This window comes from Cibotium barometz, chromosome 64 (genome assembly GCF_041138505.1).
Source record: "Cibotium barometz isolate CiBa-2024 chromosome 64, ASM4113850v1, whole genome shotgun sequence".
NCBI lineage: Eukaryota > Viridiplantae > Streptophyta > Polypodiopsida > Cyatheales > Cibotiaceae > Cibotium > Cibotium barometz.
In genome coordinates, this window is record NC_141109.1 from 10292841 (window position 1) to 10312545 (window position 19705).

General features: G+C 41.2%; 1 protein-coding gene across 4 annotated transcripts in view; it reads left to right on the forward strand.

Annotated features, from left to right (window-relative positions):
- LOC147603300 (uncharacterized) overlaps positions 1 to 7972 on the forward strand; it is a 46707-nt gene extending 38735 nt beyond the window's left edge. For 2 of the 4 annotated variants that reach the window (XM_086796805.1, XM_086796806.1), the window contains 6 exons: positions 1994 to 2170; positions 5629 to 5805; positions 6041 to 6205; positions 6687 to 6833; positions 7124 to 7288; positions 7654 to 7970. In XM_086796805.1, the coding sequence (XP_086652931.1) occupies positions 1994 to 2170; positions 5629 to 5805; positions 6041 to 6205; positions 6687 to 6833; positions 7124 to 7288; positions 7654 to 7776 (954 nt within the window). In that variant the 3' untranslated portion in view covers positions 7777 to 7970. Of the gene's footprint in view, positions 1 to 1993; positions 2171 to 5628; positions 5806 to 6040; positions 6206 to 6686; positions 6834 to 7123; positions 7289 to 7653 lie in introns of all 4 variants that reach the window. The other 2 variants (XM_086796804.1, XM_086796807.1) reach the window with 2 other exon arrangements.
- The last annotated feature ends 11733 nt before the right edge of the window (positions 7973 to 19705 follow it).

Consider the following 19705-nt stretch of genomic DNA (forward strand, 5'->3'; position numbering starts at 1 on the left):
GCAGCCGGTGGACAAGGTCGGAAGAGGGCGGCTTGGTGCAATGGCATGGGCACTAAGGCTCTAAGGGTGCATTGATTAGGTAGGTTAGGGAGGATTAGTCAACCATGGATTCTAAGGTTCAAATAAGAGCTTGAGTGTGGCTCAAGTTGGGGCATGCACATGCCTATGTGAGGCTTCCTTGTGCGCCAAAGGGCACTCTTTTAACTACATGGATGGAGAGCTACCAATAATAAGACTCCTCCCTATTGAGGACTTGTGAACTTGTAAAGAGAGATGGTCATTCATACAAGCAGGTGGTCGGGGGCTCCCTATGTGCGTTTCTGGAAAAGCCGTGATTTTCTGTGTACAAGGATTACTGTGAGATTAGGGTTGGAGGTTACTGACAGCCTTGCTTGTCTCCAAGGTTGCTTTTGCTCTTCTCAGATATTCCATCTGCAGTTCTGATAAAACTTAGTAGCCTCCTCATAGAGGGTCATCGCATTTGAAATTAGCTCATTTGGAAGTTCAAGCTTCAGAAGCTACACTTTCTTCAATTGGTCATGTGCCTCCTCAGGAACTGCCTTCAGAGTGAAAATGTGATCCAAAGTGGAGTAACTATGTGTCCTTTGGCTTTCACCTTTCGGTTCTCTACAGAAGAGTTCACCGTCCAGTCTGGACTCTGGTGCCAAGGGGTAGATCTTAGTCATAGTATTGCTTACCATGTTGGCTTTTTAGTTGCTTGGGTCCATGGGATCTCCAGTCTTGTGGATAGGAATTATGGAGTTGGGAGGACAAGTCTAAGGAATACCGCTGTAGAAAGCCTCATTGAAAAGATGAGCAAAGATGGGGGCAGTTATCTTCCACCCATAAGCAAAAAACTTTGTTTGTAGTTCCTCATGATCCCTCTCTGCCATTATGAAGTTTCAGAATGATGTTTGTCCTATCGCTATTGGTGAACAAAAAAAATGTAGGTGGTCTAGGTATGTGTAAGAGCCCTAGTGAATGCTGGTTGGGGACTTCAAGGAATATGTGCATAACATCAACTGCTTACATGGGATTTTGTGATGGGTGCAGGAGATGCCTTTCATCAACGATCTTTCAACATTTGCTGGAAGTAGAACACCGATCAAGTATTGTCTTCAAGAAAGCCCTCTTCTTTTTGCAGAGAAACCTGTGTCGATCCTGTTGGCAGTCTTTGCCGAAATAGTATCTTTTGCCACCTCTTGCTTTAGCTGATCGTGTTCAAGCTTGCAATCCTCATCATATCATAATATGTGGGGTTCTTGATGAGCTGATTCTGCATGTGCTAGTGAGAGGAAAAGAAATCAGAGCAGCTTGTTGAATTGATTGTGAGGGGTACTGGATTCTATCCTCAAGAGATGAAAGGCAATGGGTAGTGAAGGGAATCACAGTAAACATCTTCCAAGCTAACGTCCAAGAAAACCTGTGCATGGGGCTGCAGGCTGTGCAAATTTGGCTGTTTTGGGACTGTGCATACGAGGGTGCGAATGAGGTGAGTATGATCAACTACAATAGGTGGTAAGGTAAAGGATCTGTGAGACAAAGGCTGGGGATCTCGTTACATAATCAACTGTGCTGGAGCTGCCATTTCAAGGGAACAGTTGGGGCCTAATACAAACCCATTGTAGATAACGACTCCACAAGATGCTGGACATGTTGTGAATTATATTTAATTGGCTTCATTGACCAGATAAACACACATGATTCTTGAATTTTATCTTCCTTTTGGTTGAATGAAGTGTACTCAGACCAATGCGAACACACTTAAAGGCAAGGTTCCTTTCTTTTCGGGGGAAAGAACATGCCAATCCAATAAGAGACACCTAGTTTGTTTTCTTGTACAACATAGTGCCACTTTTGTTGTGCCATTCTGAAATAATGTCAGCAAATTTTCAAGCATTTTAGAGTTGATGTCAAAACACATCATTCATGAGATCTAAGAAAAGTAAGAGGCTCTTTTCATTATGTCACAAAACTGAACTTATTCTTAAAGGAGAGGGAGGCTCAAATACAATACAAAAGAAGAGTCCAAGAAATTTGGAAAAGACAAGAAGAAAAATGGGTTCAAATGCAAAAAGAGCAGCTAGAGAAGTGGGATAATCAGGAGGAATTGAAAGTTCAAAGGCAAAAGGAGTTGGTAAAAGCTTTGGCAGATGCTCGACTTAGTCAGGTGAGTATTTTTTTACTTGTTAAATGTAAAAATGCATTCAACTCACTTGCAAAAAGGATGAGAAAAATATTAAATGAATTTGTGAACAAGATTGTACTATTCTTTAAAGAATGGAAACAGAGAAAAGTAAAAAGTGACTAATTTCCCTTTTCGAGTGTCTTTCTTTTACAATTTCATACTTTTATTTAAATTTGTTTTTAAGAACAGATGCACTTGAGGTGACTTGACTTACCAAGGAATTTAGGTTTTTTTGGCCTGCCTCTTTTAAAAGGCAGGTCTTTATATAGAAGAGAATGTGCATGAGTGATGCGTGGCTATCATGCAAGCAAAAGGGGAAGAGGGTGGTGGACGTGCTGCGTTCTTGCAGGAGCAGGAGCTGGGGTGGGACAGGAGGGATCCCTGGGAGAGAGTTGAAGATGAAGACGGGGAGAGGAAGCTATGGAAGGAGGAGTGGGGGGGTTGAAGAAGTGTACATGAAAAGGGCTATGGAAAAGGATGATGAAGGGGGGGGGGGGGGGGGGGGGGGTGCGTGGGGGCGCAACAAGGCAAGGTCCTTTGTGGACTCCATAGGAAAAGATGCCGAGGCAGCTGAGAACATTCGTCTTGCCAACAAGAGGTTGGTCTCTGGGCTTCTCCAGGAGCCTGTGGTTACGACGACCGGGGATGAGCTGCAACGAGAGTGTTCGTGTTGTGCTATGCCAAGGCTTCATTGAGCATCAAGTGGGTCCTTCCGCTTCCCATCGGGAGTGTACCATAAAGACATGATCTGTCTGCTTGGCTGGAGAAGGACATGCTGCAATTCAAGGCAATTCATCGATATGGGTAAGGGCTTCCTAGGGAGCTCCTGTTCTTTTGAAGCACAAGGACGACAGGAGTTGACGAATGTGAGTGAATTATAAAAAGTTGAATAAAGTTACAATAAAGAATAGGTATCCCCTTCCCAGAGCGGATGATTTGATAAATAGGTTGCAGGGTGCCGCCTATTTTACGAAGATTGACCTTCATACTAGTTATTACCAGATATGCATAGCTCAGGAAGATGTCTTTAAGATAGGATTCCATATGCAGTATGGCCATTAAGAGTTTCTCATGTTACCTTTTGGGCTCTCGAATGCTCCTACTACTTTTCAATAGATGATGAATGATCCCCAAGATTTTTTGGGGAGATAGCATGTTGAACATCTCTGGATCGTCTTGGCGATTTTAAGACGAGAACAATCCTTACTGCCCATGAAAGTTGGGTATAGCAGCATACACAGCATGATGGCTATAGCACCACGTAATAATCACCTCAATAATTTATGGGCAAAGATTAAGAAGGAATTTCCACAAAGCTAACACAGTTTCTATTATCACAAAGCTGGTTACAAGTGTGTAAGAGTGTACAATAAATAGGTCTCACAAAAAGAGTGCTCATTGTCCACAAACTACTCCACCTCCCCTCCATTCTCTCCACCTCCCTATGTACCCTAAAATCAAGGGGATTCCACCTAGGTTACACAGTAATGATGACTTTTACAAGGCCATTTAACCTTAAGAATATTTTAGAGATGGTTTCCATATCACAAGCTACATTGAATGTTTGATCTAATATGCCTAAATTCCAAGAATCCAAAGACCATTGATGGTCACGGCCACTAGAAACGGCCCTAGTTTCTATGGATGAGGCAGCACAATCTGGCAATGGCAACCTGCTTGATGGAGGTAGCAAGTCATCAATAAGGAGTCCAAACTCGATAGAGCTCATAATGTCAGAGAACCATAAGCTCTAAACTCATTGTAATTAATATTCAAACAGGTTAAACGTGTATACTGTATCGCTTGGATTTTTCGCTTCTTGCCAGGTAGCTTGACTGAAGTGATTAACTTCAAATGATTTTAGACAGCAATTAAACTTGAAACATTGACAATGACGCACAAAGAACACCAGCTTGGTCTGAATGGCATGACCTCCCTCCCTTCCCCTCCCCCTGCACATGGTGTGGACACAGACACACACATGCAGGCATACAGGCACACCCAAAATTCTTAGGGAATGAATAGGGGAAGAATGATGAAGAATGGGGGGATTCAGGGAAAATCCCCTGCTAGCTGCTGTCTGCCAGAAACTGGGGTGTCCAAAACGTGGGAAATCCCCCTTTTGCCCTTTTTGTTCTTATGGCCAGCAGGCCTTGGGCACCTGAACGGGGCTGCTGCTAGCTGTCACAAGGTTGCCCAAACCTGCGCCTTGTTTTAATACACTAATTTTGGCCCCGACTCGAATGTTCACAAGTATCTAACAATGTCCAGCTTCTTTCATCTGTTGCTCCAATGCTCTGAGACTATCCATTCTTATAGGCCATGCCTCTAGATGGCAGGCACTGATATCCCTTCACAGGTGTGCATCCTACAATATCCATGTGCAACCCTAATTCTTCCTGTCACTCAAAGACTTTGTTGATTTATCAATTGAGCTCACAATAGTCTCTCTACACATCCAGATTCAGCTTTTTTATTCAGTACTTTTTCATTTTGTTGGGATGACAGAGGATACCCCATACATGTACTCCGATTTGTCTCATAGGCCGAGTTCGGTCTTTTGGAAGACGTTAATAAAATCTTTCTTTCTTTCTTTCTTTCTCTCTCTCTCTCTCCTTAAGTACCCTATGAATGGCCTCGTTAGTCAAGGTTCATGCTGAGGTTTAATGCATGTGGCATCCCCTGCTGCTCTTCTTCAAACAGGATATCGGAGTGCCGTCTTTTCATCTTTGATCAGGTCCGTGGAATTTGAATTGATCCTTCTTGTGATGAACAATGGGAGTGGAAAACTTGATGCTGTTTTTCCATGTCAAGCATCTTCTCAAGATCTTCAACATTTGTTGCTGTTCTTTCTTACCATCCTAAACACAGATCCATCTCACCAATCAACTGGTCAGGAAAACTCTTGGGAATCGTCTATGCAGTATCGTAGCCCTTCTAATCCTAACCCTTATCATCGAAAGGACCACACTTGGCCACCATGCATGGGCCCTCTTTTTTCCACACACGGCCCACTAAGACACCAGCGTTTCCAAGCCAACTACAGGGACAAACCACCCATCTACAACACCATTGCCTGCATTGGAGCTCATGCAATGTCCTGCTTCAGTTTGTAAAAATCCTCCAATGCTTTCCCCTAGATTGGAATCTTGGCCTTCAAACCCTTAAAGGGGTTAGGGGCTGAAATTACAAGTCCTCTGAAAGCTTGAGCAAAGTGATTGAACCGGCCAAATGCCTTAATAAAGACTGCAGAAGCCAGAGGTCCACAGGCTATGCTGTGATCACATCCAATTACCACCACAATTATAACATATTTCATGACCTTTTTGTGGTGTATTTTCCTCTCCTTCCAAACTAAAACCTTTTGTTTCCACCATTTTTTATCATCATCCATCATTTTATTGATCTCAATGTATTCTTTCTAATTCATTTTGCCTTAGTTAAAAGAGTGTGAAGAGATATTAATGGAAAAGAAAAGAAAAAAAGAAGAAGAAAAGCAACATTTGAAATGGCTTGAAGAACAAGATTGCATTCTAGAAGAGGAAAAAGAAAATTTGAAGCAAAAGAGAAAAAAGGAAAGGACTCAAGAAATGATTAAGGCAAATGATGCACAAAAGGTATGTCATTAATTACTTGGCATTGTCATTATACATCATAATTAATCTTCCATCTACAATAAATGAACAAATAATGCTAGTAAATAAAAGCAATATGAACTAGTCAAAAATTCAGCCTAATCTAAATAGAGCAATTGAAAATGAGTAATATTTCCACTTTAATCTTATTCTAGCAACTGATAAATGAGTCATAGTTTAATTTCCTTGATTTATCATCACACTTTGAGCCATATAGGCTAGAAAAGAAGAAGAAAGACAAAGACTAATAAAGCTAGATAAAGAAATTGAAGCATTTGCATTGAAAAAAGAAAAGATGATGGATAAAAGGAAGAAATTAGAGACTATGAAGGTTGCCCTGAAAGCTAAGCAACGCAATGCAATAAGTGAGAAGCTTTACAAGGTAAGTGGAGAAAAAAAAAATTCTAAAACCCTTATTCTAAATAGTAGAAATCTATTATACCTAGGTGTCCATAAATTAAAGAAGCCTATTATACCTAGGTGTGCATAAATTAAATAATACCAACCCTCTTGACTCTTGAATTAACTATACAATCTATTTAAACTTGCATTCATATCAATATCATTACTGAAAGTGCCATCATTAGTCTCACAACACTTACTCATATAAAACATGAAATATCATTGCTCTAAACTTGTAAGAGCTAAATCATTAGTCTCATGTCAATATCATTAGTGAAAGTGCCATCCCCTTGTTGCTCTAAGCTTATAAGTGCTAAATCAGGAGTCTCACAACACAAGTATTCATATAAAACATGAAATATCATTGCCCTAAACTTGTAAGAGCTAAATCATTAGCCTGACAACACAAGTATTCATTAGTCTCACAACACAAGTAATCATATAAAGCATGATGATGATAGGAATTGCTTGCAAAAAAAGTGGATACAGAACGAAAGCTAGAATTTGAACAGAAAGGCAAGAAAGATGAAGAAGACGAAAAAGAATTGATGAGGATTCAAAGGAAGAAGGAACGTTGGGAAGAGTGTGACAAGTCTCGAAAGATGCAGGTAACATGAAAGATGTTGTAAAGCAAACATTGATGAGTACCAATTTGCTATACCACCCCCCCTAAACACATTTGAATTGGTATAAACACACTCGAATACCAATTCAACATTTCTAAGTACCAATTTATGATTTGTACAACACACTTTTTTTTTTCCAGTGAAACCATTGCTTCATTAATAAAAGTAATGTACATACATAGATGTCCTAGTTTGTTCAAAACACACACACACACACACACACACACACACACATCCCCTCCCCAAACTATTAAAAAAGAAACTACAAACAGATCATGTGCAAGCATGAACAAGAGGTGAAAGATGTTGCAAATGAGAAGTATGAAGCAGAGAGATCATGGGAACGTGCGTGGCAATGCAAATTGGAGTTTGAAGCTTGTGAGAGAGACCGTTTCTTAAAAAACAAATCCTTTGCTGACCACCATAAAAGAACGATGGTAGGCTTTATTCTAAGACATCACATTTCAAGTTTTCTTTAATAAAATGCATATGCACACACATACACACATGCATGCATATATATATATATATATATATATATATATATATATATATATATATATAAACAACAGAAATGTATAAATGCTTGCAAGTGCATAGCTAGGAAGGCATTTCTTGTTAAAAGATGAAAAATCACACTAATTGAAACAAGAAGAATATTGCCTCTTCTTTTACTATTGTGTGTAAAAAGATTTATCATTCTAAAGCTCATGAAAATTTCCCTCTTCCTTGAGGAGTACCAAAAGCATTTTTAAAATTGCAGTGGTGCTATTTCAAACTTTTACGGTTTTAAAAATTACAGGATTACAACAACATGAAAATGAAGCAAGAGGCTCAATGTGAAATGGATGAGGAAAGGCAAGCACTCCAAAGAATGGAGGATGAGGAGACTAATGGAATCACTCTTGAAGACATACAATTATAGAGTCTATCCTCAAAATTAGGGCATCTTTCATATTCTTACATTAGCTATAGAGTGTATTTCTAGGCATACAATACAACATAAAGCCTTGTAAAAAAACATAGTGCTAGAATAAGATCAAATTGAAATTTGTATGAAAGGAGTCATTGGAATGCAAGAAAGGAAATACATGACACGATCAATATGCCTTTCTTGGTTTTGGTACTATATTATGTCCATGTTTTTGCTTACTAGTTCTTTTCTAAAATAAGGAAAAGTTTTTACCTCCTAAATATGGTCAATGATCTCAAATTCAAAATGAAAATCACTATCACTCACAACAATGTCATTCTCCCAAGTGTTTAGCTTGTCATGCTACCTTCTCTTAAGAATCTTCAAATGTTTTCTTTTGCAAGTGGATTACCCTTAGATGATATGGGTAGATTAATCAATAATAATTTTTAGAAATTAAAATATCAAATAAACGATGATGGAAAATTTTAAAACAAGTTGAAAATACCCATTTGCAAAATGATGTCATGCCAATTAATGAATTTTGATTATTCAACAATACAAAATAAAATTCTATACAACAAATCTCAAATTCATAATCTTATAGGAAGTTTTTTTAATGTAGCCAAATTGAGCTATGAATATCTTCTTGATGAGTTCTCTTACAAAATGTGCCGTGACAGATAGTAATATAAAAAAAGTTAAACTGCACAAATTGAAACTAGGTAATACAATTATTTGTTGACTTGCATTAAAATTTTTTACATCTACATTTATTTTCAAATGTAATTTTAACAACTCTTGTTTGCAACATGTAAAATACTCATGTGAATAGCCACTTTTAAATTAAACTAGAGCTTTTCTTCAAAGAAATAACATAAAGCAAAGTGGGTGTACAAAAAACAAGGTGTCCACCAACAAATGGTGAAAAACCTTCATCCCTATATATTGGAAGTAACTTTTGACAAATATGTAATAATGTAAAGGTATTTATAACAAAAACTACCCAAAATCTTAGAATTTCCAAACCGTGGACTATTTGTAACTAATTTTCAAATTTCACTAGTGTAAAATGTTAAAAGAAATGATAACTTTGATCACAAGGAAATGAAGTGCAAAACAACTATGATTGAATACACTAACACAAGCTATCATAAATTTTCTCAACACATGAATAAGCTACACAATCATAAATAGATGAGACTCGAGCAATGGAATGTACTCAAGAAATCAGCCCACTAAACATAATCATAAACAAATGCTAATGAAGAGAGTATTTCCACAAAGGACCACTTAGTATATTAAGCACTAAGCAAGTATACAAAGTATGCACTCTGCTCTCTCCACATAGCTAGTGAATGAGTAGAAGAGCCTGTTTATATAGACTCATGAGGAGGAGGCACCTAGAGGCGTAGAATCACTCCACCTCTCCTAAGATCTCTCACCTGACTCACCTAAAAGGTGATGGCTAGAATCAGGGAGTCACCTACTTGACCTACACATAGTAATCAAGTAAAACAAGAACCTTCTAACCTTAGATCATTTATTCTAAGGTACCACTAAGGATTTCCCACAAAGGTTTGCACTAAGGATAGATGCTAGATCACATGTTTTCTGACACCCTCCCTTGATCAAGCGTCCATACCATGCAGGGTGTGCTTGAATCAAGCCTATCACTAAGATAAAACTACTAAGACATCACTAAGATAAAAATGCCCCACGGGCTATAAATGTCATACATAGCAACTGTTAGAATAATGTGTTAGAAAAGTTGGCCACCTCCTTCTTTGGCTGCTTTGTCTTGCCCTTCTCTTTCTCCTCTTCATCATTCTTCCTTCTGAAGCAATCCTTGATGATGTGTCCCTTCTTTTTGCAATAGTAGCAAGACCGAGAAGCCTTGGTCTTCTTCTCTTTGTCCTTGACTATGCTGAATAGGCATGCTCTACTAGAACTTGTGTTGAAGGAGTTGAAGCCTTGGAACCCTCCATGCGTGTTTCCTCTAGAATGAGGGCAGACGTCACTGAGGTAAGAGTATGATTTGTTTAATTTACTATCACTAAAATACATTGCTCATAACAAGGAGGCATGCTAGAGAGCAACACTAAGATTGCCTCCTCTTCATTAATGGTAACACTTGCACCACTTACTTGATCAATCATACATCTAATATCATTGACACGAGAAGCAACACTAGTTTTGTCAACCTTTTCCATCATGTAAAGTTTCTTCCTTAAGAAGAACCTAGAAATTATATTGGTTTGCCCAAAAATGGATTTGAGCCTAAGTCATGCTTCATTATAGAAGTCTTTGCTAAGCTCACTTGATGAATTTGGCTATCACCTAACCCACAAATGATGAGGGATAAGGCTTTGGAGTCTAGATTGGTCCATTTGATAATAAGATCTAGATCTCTATTTGGCCTCTTTTCAGTGCCATTGACCACTCCCCACATGTCTTTCTCGATAAGACAAATTTGCATTTTGATGCACCAAGTATGGTACTTGGAGCCATCCAATTTTTCTCTTATCAAATATTTTTCCCACCATATTTTCCTCACACACATTGTAACCCAATGAGAATAGTAAAGTCCTTTATAACTGGACTATACAATGGAGCTTGTCTTTCACATAGAGACACTCTACTCAAGTACTCCTTCACCAAATAAATGAAGTTGTGTGCACATAAACCCTGACCACCCTAGGTAATTTGGCTTTGCTTTGGTCTTGAAATCTGCCTTTGAACCTTTGGCTAATGTAATTTGAGCTTTGAATTTAGTGTGTAAAAATCTAGGCATTGTGTTTAGCACATGGAATACACACACTGGGGGAAGCCCTTTATAGATTGTAGGGTATTTACGGGGTTTTTACAAGATTTTCTTTCAAATTTTTTGCTATACCACATAGAAGGGAGTCTCGCACAAAGACTCAAGCTCACAAAGTTGGGGTTCACGCAAAGTGGCCTCCTTTATATATTAGGACGTTATAAAAGGCTCATAAGGTAAATCTTTAAATCACACAATTTAATTCACCATAAAACTTTTTGTATGGTTATGCTTCAAAGGATTTAAGACATCCCCCTCCCCCCCCTTTCAAGGGTAATTTTAGCATTAATTTTTGCACCTACACTACTGCCCAAGAGGTCTTCATCTGCTCACCGTTAGGAGTTGTGTGCCGATTGAAGATCAACTTGCCCCACTGGTTTGTAGAAGTTGTTGAGACCTTAAGGTTGAGCTACAAAGAGCTTAGTCTTGTGCACACAAAGAAGCTCTTAAACTAGGTTTATAGGTTCACTTGTTAGAGCATTTGGGATTGGTGCAGCTGCACGAGTTTTCAATTATTACAGGACCTTTTTCTCCAAGTATAAGATTTTAATAAATTTTAAAAGTTACTTTAAATAAGTTAACTACAAGTTAATGCATCAACCTGTTAACCTATGTGACGGACATTGAGACGTACTATGTTTTACGTCATGTAATTCATTTAAGTATTCTGAGTAATGGGCCGGGCTTGTCGGCACCATAGGTAAAGGATAAAGGGATTGGGTGATTGCCGATGAGAGGCGCACCTTGAATATCAGCAGGATAAGGGTTAGGATCGGCCGGCCATGTATGGGCGCCCATGTGTGAATGGCTAAGTCACCTATAAGAGTCAAATGTAACCCTAAAACTCTCATTCTCATGTGTTGAATACAAGAGTGCTCTTGCCTTATCTTCTTGGTTTCCTTCTCCTGCGTATGTGAGAGAGAGAGAGAGAGAGAGAGAGAGAGAGAGAGAGAGAGAGAGAGAGAGCGATCGAGCACTGTGTAGCGGCACGGCGGCAGAGAGGCGACGGTGGCTTCTTCTTCACTGGCGACGCGGGAATCCTTCACGGCGGTAGTTTGAGCGGTGAGTGACACACCTGTACATTCTGTTTGAGCTTGCTTTCCTGGTTGTATGCTTGCAGCCATTTGTGGCTCGCATACGGTGTTCGGCAAGTCCCCAGCTACGACTCGTGCGACAAAAGCGCACATTTTTGGCGCCGCTACCGGAGAAATGCCCTGCACCAAGCTCCAGCGGTCCGCTGCGTGAAGTGAAATTTGGACTGTAGGAAAGGCGACTGTGTGTGTGTGTTGTTGATGTTTTTTCGTGTTATGTAATTTGGCTCTGCAATTCTGTTTTTCCTGGTTATTTTCGAGCGCTCCGCTCTATTCTCTGGTTTGTTGCGTTGTGAGAACGCGGACGTGCTGTGTGCGAACAGCACCACGGCCAAGGCCGAACCCTAGAAAGAAACCCTAGAAAACTTATCGTCCCAAAAAAAAGGTTTTTTTTAAAAGAAAAAAAAGAGAAAAAATTCAAATTAAAAAATCAAAAATCAAAAATTAAATTTTTTGAGAAAAAACCAAACGTGTGGAGAGGAAAGATTTTTTATTTGGAGAAAAAAAATTTGAAAAGAAAAACCCCCAATAGACCCCGACCCCGGCCTCGGTCTTTTGATATATATATACAGGAGAGTGAGGCTCCATAGCTTTCTTTCAAGCGAGAGCTTAAAGGAAGTGGAGCTCTATATGTAGCCCACCCCCCAAGGAGTGAAGTGAGCATGTGGGATAAAACCTTCACCCTTTCCTCCACAAGCAAATAGGCCTTCGCCCCTTCCCCCACAAGGAAACAGACTGTTTTGAGGACCACAGGAGCTCTGGATAGGCGAACACGGTGCTGTAAAGCACACTAGGACCCTTTAAACGATACGCTCGTTTTGAGCTATCACATGCCCTAGTTCAGGTTCGACCATAAGTAAGGGGGTAAAAAACGGGTTGAAAACAATCTAAAAACAAGTAAAAACGGGGTGCGAAATACCTAAGAAACCACTTATGTGGGCTTCAAGGGTAGTTACCAACGCACGTAGGGTACCCATGTCACATGCATCTACGCTCTGGTCGGGTGCTAGAGTCTGAGCCACTAGAAAGCGTTTCAGTTTACGCAGGCTCACACCATCCCTCCACGTTAGCATCTTGGCCTTCGGCTGGAACCCAAGGAAGTGCAACCCAAGATCCACGAATAGCGGCTAGTGACTTGTCCTCTGACTCAGAAGCCATGGAAGGGCACCCTAACAAGAACCTTGAGGAGACAAGCCAAAACATGCCAGTTTGGGCCCCACAACCCCGATCTAGCATGTTTAGTCATCTAATAGAGACCTTTAGTAGAGCTACACACTCTGAACATGCGACAAGCGAAATAAATGAAGAAGGAGGGGTAGTGGATTCGCCATTCACATCTCATGTAGACCCTACCCTCCCAAAGAGTGTCCATGTGGATATTCTACCCACTTCGTTTAATGAAGGCCCTACTGAGCTACCACCTTCTGACGCTCTCCCTAAAGTAGAGGTCTTTAGAAGTCAATCCATAAGAAGTGACACTGCGTCCACTTCAAGAGAACCGTTTGGCACACCAAGTCTGGATGGGATATTTCTCAATGAAAATTGGGAATATGATCTACACACAGAGACTCTAACTGACCTATACACGGGTTACACATACCATGTAGGTTGGTTAGAAGTCATACGATCTACAGCTAGCGCCACTAATCTAGAGGAGCAACAACAAATGATATGTGAGGTTATTCATAGAATTATCCAATTTGAGAGGCAAAATATGGGAGTGAACCTAGTTTCCACTGGCCCTATGAGGTTTTTGGATACGGGCAAGGCCAAACAACCAACCCTATCACAATTGGAGACTCCCTCGGTGAGTCCCATAGACCCTTCGTATGTTGTTTCACCTGGAGTCTCAATGCAGGTTGAGCCCACGAGCAGTAACTTTAGCTTTCCAACCTTGGCTCCACTTTCCATTAGGGAATCCACAACGCCTATCACGATGATGAGCATGACGGAAGGCGCACCTGTTACCACTGTAGTTAGTACGACACCGCTACCTAGTGGAACAGTACCTACAATAGTGCGTGCCAGTGCCTATCGACCATATATACCTATCGCTACTCATGCTCATGTAGCTCCTACGCCTCTTAGTATGCCAATGGGACGACCGCCTTAGCACAACCCTTATCCAAGAGGAGCTAGGCCTAGTCACATATCATATCCTACGTCAGCTGCCTACATACCCAGACCAACGCCAACTCCTATCAACCAGGCTATCCCAGAAGTGCCTCCACCAGCTATGCCTGCTCACCTAGGTGATCTCGCAGCGTTTGCTCAGATGATCGGACGATCTATTGCGGAAAACATGCGGGGCATGCCTGAGAGAGAACCTAGAAGCAAGGCGGTACAAGTGGCTAAGCTCACTCAAAACTTCAGTGGTAACGAAGATGTTAGGAAGCACATTGAAGTCTTTGAACACGTGTGTGATTCCTTGGAAGAGCACAATGAGCTACATAAATGTAAAGCCTTAGGCTTAACCTTGAGTGGAAAGGCCGGAGATTGGTATCGAACCTTAAGGGTTGAAGAGCGTACTCACTACCCCACTCTCAAGAGATTGTTCTTGAAAGAATACATACGTGAGGGTGTGCTCTGGGGAGTAGCATCTCAACTCCAAAAAGCTGAACGCGAGGAAGGGGAGTCAGTGAGAGACTTTATTAGTCGATTGAAGCATCTAAATTCTCGCTGCACTCCCGATGAGCGCTTCAATAAAACAACCAACTTCTTGATAGATTCATCCGAGGATTGCGCCACGAGGACATATACAATGGCCTAGTCATTAGAGGTCTTACAACGTGGGAAGCAGTCACTTCCAATGCAATCCAGTTAACTTGATGATTGCAGGTAAAAAGGTGTCTTCGGAGACAAAATCCGTTAGTTCGCAAGTATCTGGGCACGAGCCAATGACAGTGAAACCTATTGCCAAGGAGCCCAAGATATCCGAAATGTCTGTGTGACCGACCTTATTAAGGCTCTCCAAGAATACTTTAGGGGTAATCGAGCTCCTCAAAATAGCCATATGTACCGAAGAAGAGAGCAACAATGGTGTTCAGTTTGCTTAGGACCACATAGCACACGTGAATGTCCCACATTTAGAGTCAAATTCAATGGGAATTGCAAAGTATGGCCATCAATCTAAGGATTGCCTAGTACTTAAGCAAATGTTGGCAAATCAAGCACCCCTAGCCTGGTCAAACACACCTCAAGTACCCGCGCTGATGCCGGCACCACCTGTTGAGCAACCGTCACAGCACATAGTTCTAAGGAACCCGAATGTAGTCTAGTCTGTGCCGTTACCACCGCCAGTACTAGGACCACAACCTCCACATCCAAGGATTACCCCTATAAACCAGATGGGTTGTGAGTCACATAGTGCATGTGGGGATTATGAAGAGGAGATAGACCCCACTGTTCCATATGGGATTGATACGTTTGAAATGATTCCCCAGTACTATGCCTGAATGGAGTGAGAAGATTGTTAACTTTTTGGTTAATGGCTTTCCACCCAAGGAGCTTCGTAAAGATTTAGCTCGAAAGCTGATCAAAGAATGCGAACCCTATTGCCTGATAGCCGGGACTCTTTATAAAAAAAGAGGAAAGGATGACGTTCTTAGGCGTTGTGCCCGAGAGGATGAGTATCTATACATTTTGCAAGAGGCACATATGGGCGTAGCCGGTGGTCACTTCTCAAGAGGCACATATGGGCGTAGCCGGTGGTCACTTCTCAAGAGACTTAACTGCGCGAAAGATCTTACAATTAGGGTATTGGTGGCCCACTATGTTCCAAGATGCATCACTCTTTGTGAAGGGTTGCGATGAATGCCAACGATACAAGAAACCCCAGCGGCGGCGGAAAGATCAGATGCCCCTACATCCGATCAAAGTAAACCAACCATTTGAAAAGTGGGGTTTAGACTTTGTAGGTCCAATTAGCCTAGCGGCCCGCAACATACAATCTCGCTATATTATTGTGGCCACCACTGACTATATGACCAAATGGGTTGAAGCGAAAGCGACACGTAAGGCAGATGCGAGGACAACAGCCAAGTTCCTCTTTGAAAATATAATCACACGCTTCGGTTGTCCTTTTGAACTTGTGAGCGACAATGGTACGCATTTTATAAATGAAGTGATTAAGGAGCTCACAACAAATTTCATGATATCCCATCATAAATCTACTCCTTATTATCTGCAACAAGCGAATGGCCAAGCCGAGAGTACCAACAAGACTTTAATCTCTGTTTTGACAAAGACAGTTGAAGCTAATCGCACGGATTGGGATCTAAAGCTTACGACAGCTTTATGGGCCTATCGTACTGCGTACAAAGTGGCTATTAACTGCACACCATTCAAAATGGTGTACGGCCAAGAAGCAATCATGCCGTGGGAATTCATCATTCTTAGTCTTTGTGTTGCTACTCAAGAGGGTTGGGATGATAAACCCTTAGTAGAGCGCCTGTATATCCTTGAGCGGCTAAACGAAGAAAGATAATTAGCTGTGTACAATGCCCTTGTGGAGAAGGATAGAAGGAAAAAATGGTTTGATCGCCACCTGAAAGACAAGGACATCAAGGTTGGGGATAAAGTCCTGATATATGGAGTGCGTAACGAAAAGAAGAAGCTCAAATATGCTGGTAAGGGACCGTATAGAGTATGTGAAATTACCCCGCAAGGTACCATCCGAGTGGAGACTCTTGACGGAGTTGAAACCATTGGATTCCTTAATGAGAGTAAATTCAAAAGATACTATGACCCCCTGAGCCAAGAGGAGTTACATGCAATCCATCAAAGGAAGGCAGCTAAAGAACAAGCTGAGCTTAAGAAGATACAAGTGAGAGTTGAAGCCAAAGAACGTCAACAGCGTGCTAGACGCCAACGAGAAGCCAACTTGGGAATTACGCAAGTATTTTTCGAGGAGGCAGAGGAGGATTCACTGGAATCTGACCCACCTCTAAGATACCCAATTGAGTTACAGAGTCCTTACAGGGAGGTGCTGTATAATGCATTATTGGATACAGGAGCTCAACATAATTTGCTATCATATGGCGTGTGGATTCCTTAATGAGAGTAAATTCAAAAGATACTATGACCCCCTGAGCCAAGAGGAGTTACATGCAATCCATCAAAGGAAGGCAGCTAAAGAACAAGCTGAGCTTAAGAAGATACAAGTGAGAGTTGAAGCCAAAGAACGTCAACAGCGTGCTAGGCGCCAACGAGAAGCCAACTTGGGAATTACGCAAGTATTTTTCGAGGAGGCAGAGGAGGATTCACTGGAATCTGACCCACCTCTAAGATACCCAATTGAGTTACAGAGTCCTTACAGGGAGGTGCTGTATAATGCATTATTGGATACAGGAGCTCAACATAATTTGCTATCATATGGCGTGTGGTGTCAACTTGGAAAACCACCTTTATCCAAGAGTGCTATCCAAATTAAAGGTATCAACAAGAAGAAAACCCCTATCTCAGGAATTCTGCACACTCCGGTTGCCTATGACAAAGGGACCGTAATTCAAAGCTTTTTGGTTATGCCTACTAGTACCATGGAAGGGACTGTAAACTTAGGGCGCAAATGGATGTTGGCCACCAAGTGCAATATCGATTGGGCAACCAGACGAGTCACAACGCAAGAACCAACACTCAGTCTGACCGCTCAAAATCCCGCACCTAAGTCATCAACTCAAATGCTAGATAATGAAAAATCACAAAGTCCAGTGGCAAAACCATCTTTGATTGTTTGCCACCCCTCTAACGCTTCAACGCCAAGAGTGGAAACAGGCAGTGTGGTCTCTAAGGCTCCGCTTACTATGCCAAAGAGTATATACAAATGGGTCCCAAAAGCTTCGTTAATAGCTACTTCCCCTGCTCAATCTCGTTCAGACAAGAAGCCTCATAGAAGGAAAGCAGCTACCCACCCGAGAAAGGGCAATGTAACATCACGATGGATCCCTAAAAAATTATTAGTAGCCCAAGGGTACTACGAGGGGAATGACCAGATTTGGGTCCCTAAACATAAGCTAAATCCCTCTACATCACCTGTAAAACCTTGCAAACCAAATGTTGTCGCCCCAACGACAATTCAAGACCGTGGTAAGGGAAAGGTAACAGAGTGCTCCGCACCACTTCTTCCAGAGCTAGTTTGGATTCCCAAACGATATCGATCAATACCACCTAGCTCAAGAAGGGGGGAGCCACATGAAGCTTCTAGCTCCTCATGCTGCCAAACACACGTTGATATAGAAGTTTCTTCATGCTCTACACCTACTCTTGTCAACACCCAACAAGAGACCAATGAGTCTATGTCTCCCTTTGTAAAAGTATCGTCGGAAACCATTTCCTCCATTCGTCAATGGGAGCGTACACTACCATCTCTGCAATTGGATGTGGCCACAAGGGTCATAAAAAGCTATCTGCCCACATCACAACCTATGACCCGCTGGACAAATTGGTTCCAAGAGGCTGCAACATCATTACAGAAAATATAATCTACCCAAGGAAAGAGGGAGCATGTACTCACGCTCGACATTCTATTGCTTCCTCCTTAACCTTCTCCCCTGACCATGTAATTGCCAAATTCAAGGGGATGTATATATATAGATTCATACATAAAAAAGAAAAGAAAAGAAAAACCAAAAATAGTAAAAAGAGCAAGAGCACAAAAAGAGGAGAAATATCCATATACAATCAGGAACTAGATTGACCTGTCATAAACCTACTGATGCTATATCTGTGTTTGCAGATATGGCAAATGCAAGAGCATCACACACTTCATCCACCTTTGGTGAGAGGTATCATCTGTACCTTTCTCAGATATTTCACATGTGCTATCCTGTAATTGAAACTGAATGGGATCATATAGATATACTAGCCAGAGAGGAAAATGTTGAGGAATTAGAATGGCTAATTCGCCTATTGACCATGACTGACCCCTACTCCGTAGAGGGCATATCCCCGATAGCCCAATGCTTTCCTTTTCCACAAGATGACTATCCTCGCATGGTTACATTCTTGATGAGTTTATGTGGATGGGAAAACAAAAAAGATATATCTGACGACGATGATGAATGGACGGATGAGACTCATAGCACTACTGAGGCTGACTTTATTTATTTGGATGATGCGGATAGAGGCTTAACTTTAGGGCTAGAGCCAGGACTCTACAACATCCTCTTACCATATCCTCAGTAGTAGTGTGGTGACTGGTAAGTAGGTTAGTGTTTTCAAGTTTTTTCTAGTTTGGAGTCATTAAACGAGTCTTTAATTTTTCACACTGATGTGCTTCTCGAGGTATAGTGCTTGTTAGTTGGTTGTACAGGTTGAAACATTTGAGGTGGGTTCGCTTTCAAATCCTGAGATAGCCGCAACGCTCATACATAAATATCTCATCAAATTGCAGGCATTTCTCTCATCGAATCAAGGAGATCTCCAAAATACAGGTGTAATTCTTCCATGCCCACTCTCTTTCGTTTTTACTGTTCAATTAATTGCATGAACTGAAGGCATGACCACATGGAACTTGTCAAAGTACTACTTAGTTTTTGAAGTTGCCTGACGGGCTAGTGTAAATCATTAATGAGCTTAACCTTATTGGATATATTCCTGAGAATGCATGAAGTCTTTCGTTAATCTTGGAATACGATTGTCTTAGGTCTAGGATCGAACCACCTTAATGTTTGACACCTGGCCATGTGTGTGTTGACCTCTAGGACATAGCTTTTACCCCTTGGTCAAAAGGATGCAAGAACACATTATAGTTCAGGAGCGAAGATCAAAAAAAATAATTTTTTTTAAAAAAAGCCTGCAACAATAAATGGCAATGCAAGTCTATTATGTGCTCTAATGTTGGCCTATCGCCTTATTGACACTTGGTAGGCGAGAAGTATTCTACTCCAAACCGATGCCTTGGTTGGTAAGGGGTAGCCTTGCCTAAGGTGAACTAATAGATTCCTGGATAATGCTTTGTGTTAAACATGGTACCAGGATCGATGTTAGTTTTGCCTTAGGGAGGTCACCATTGTGTGTAAAAATTGTCATG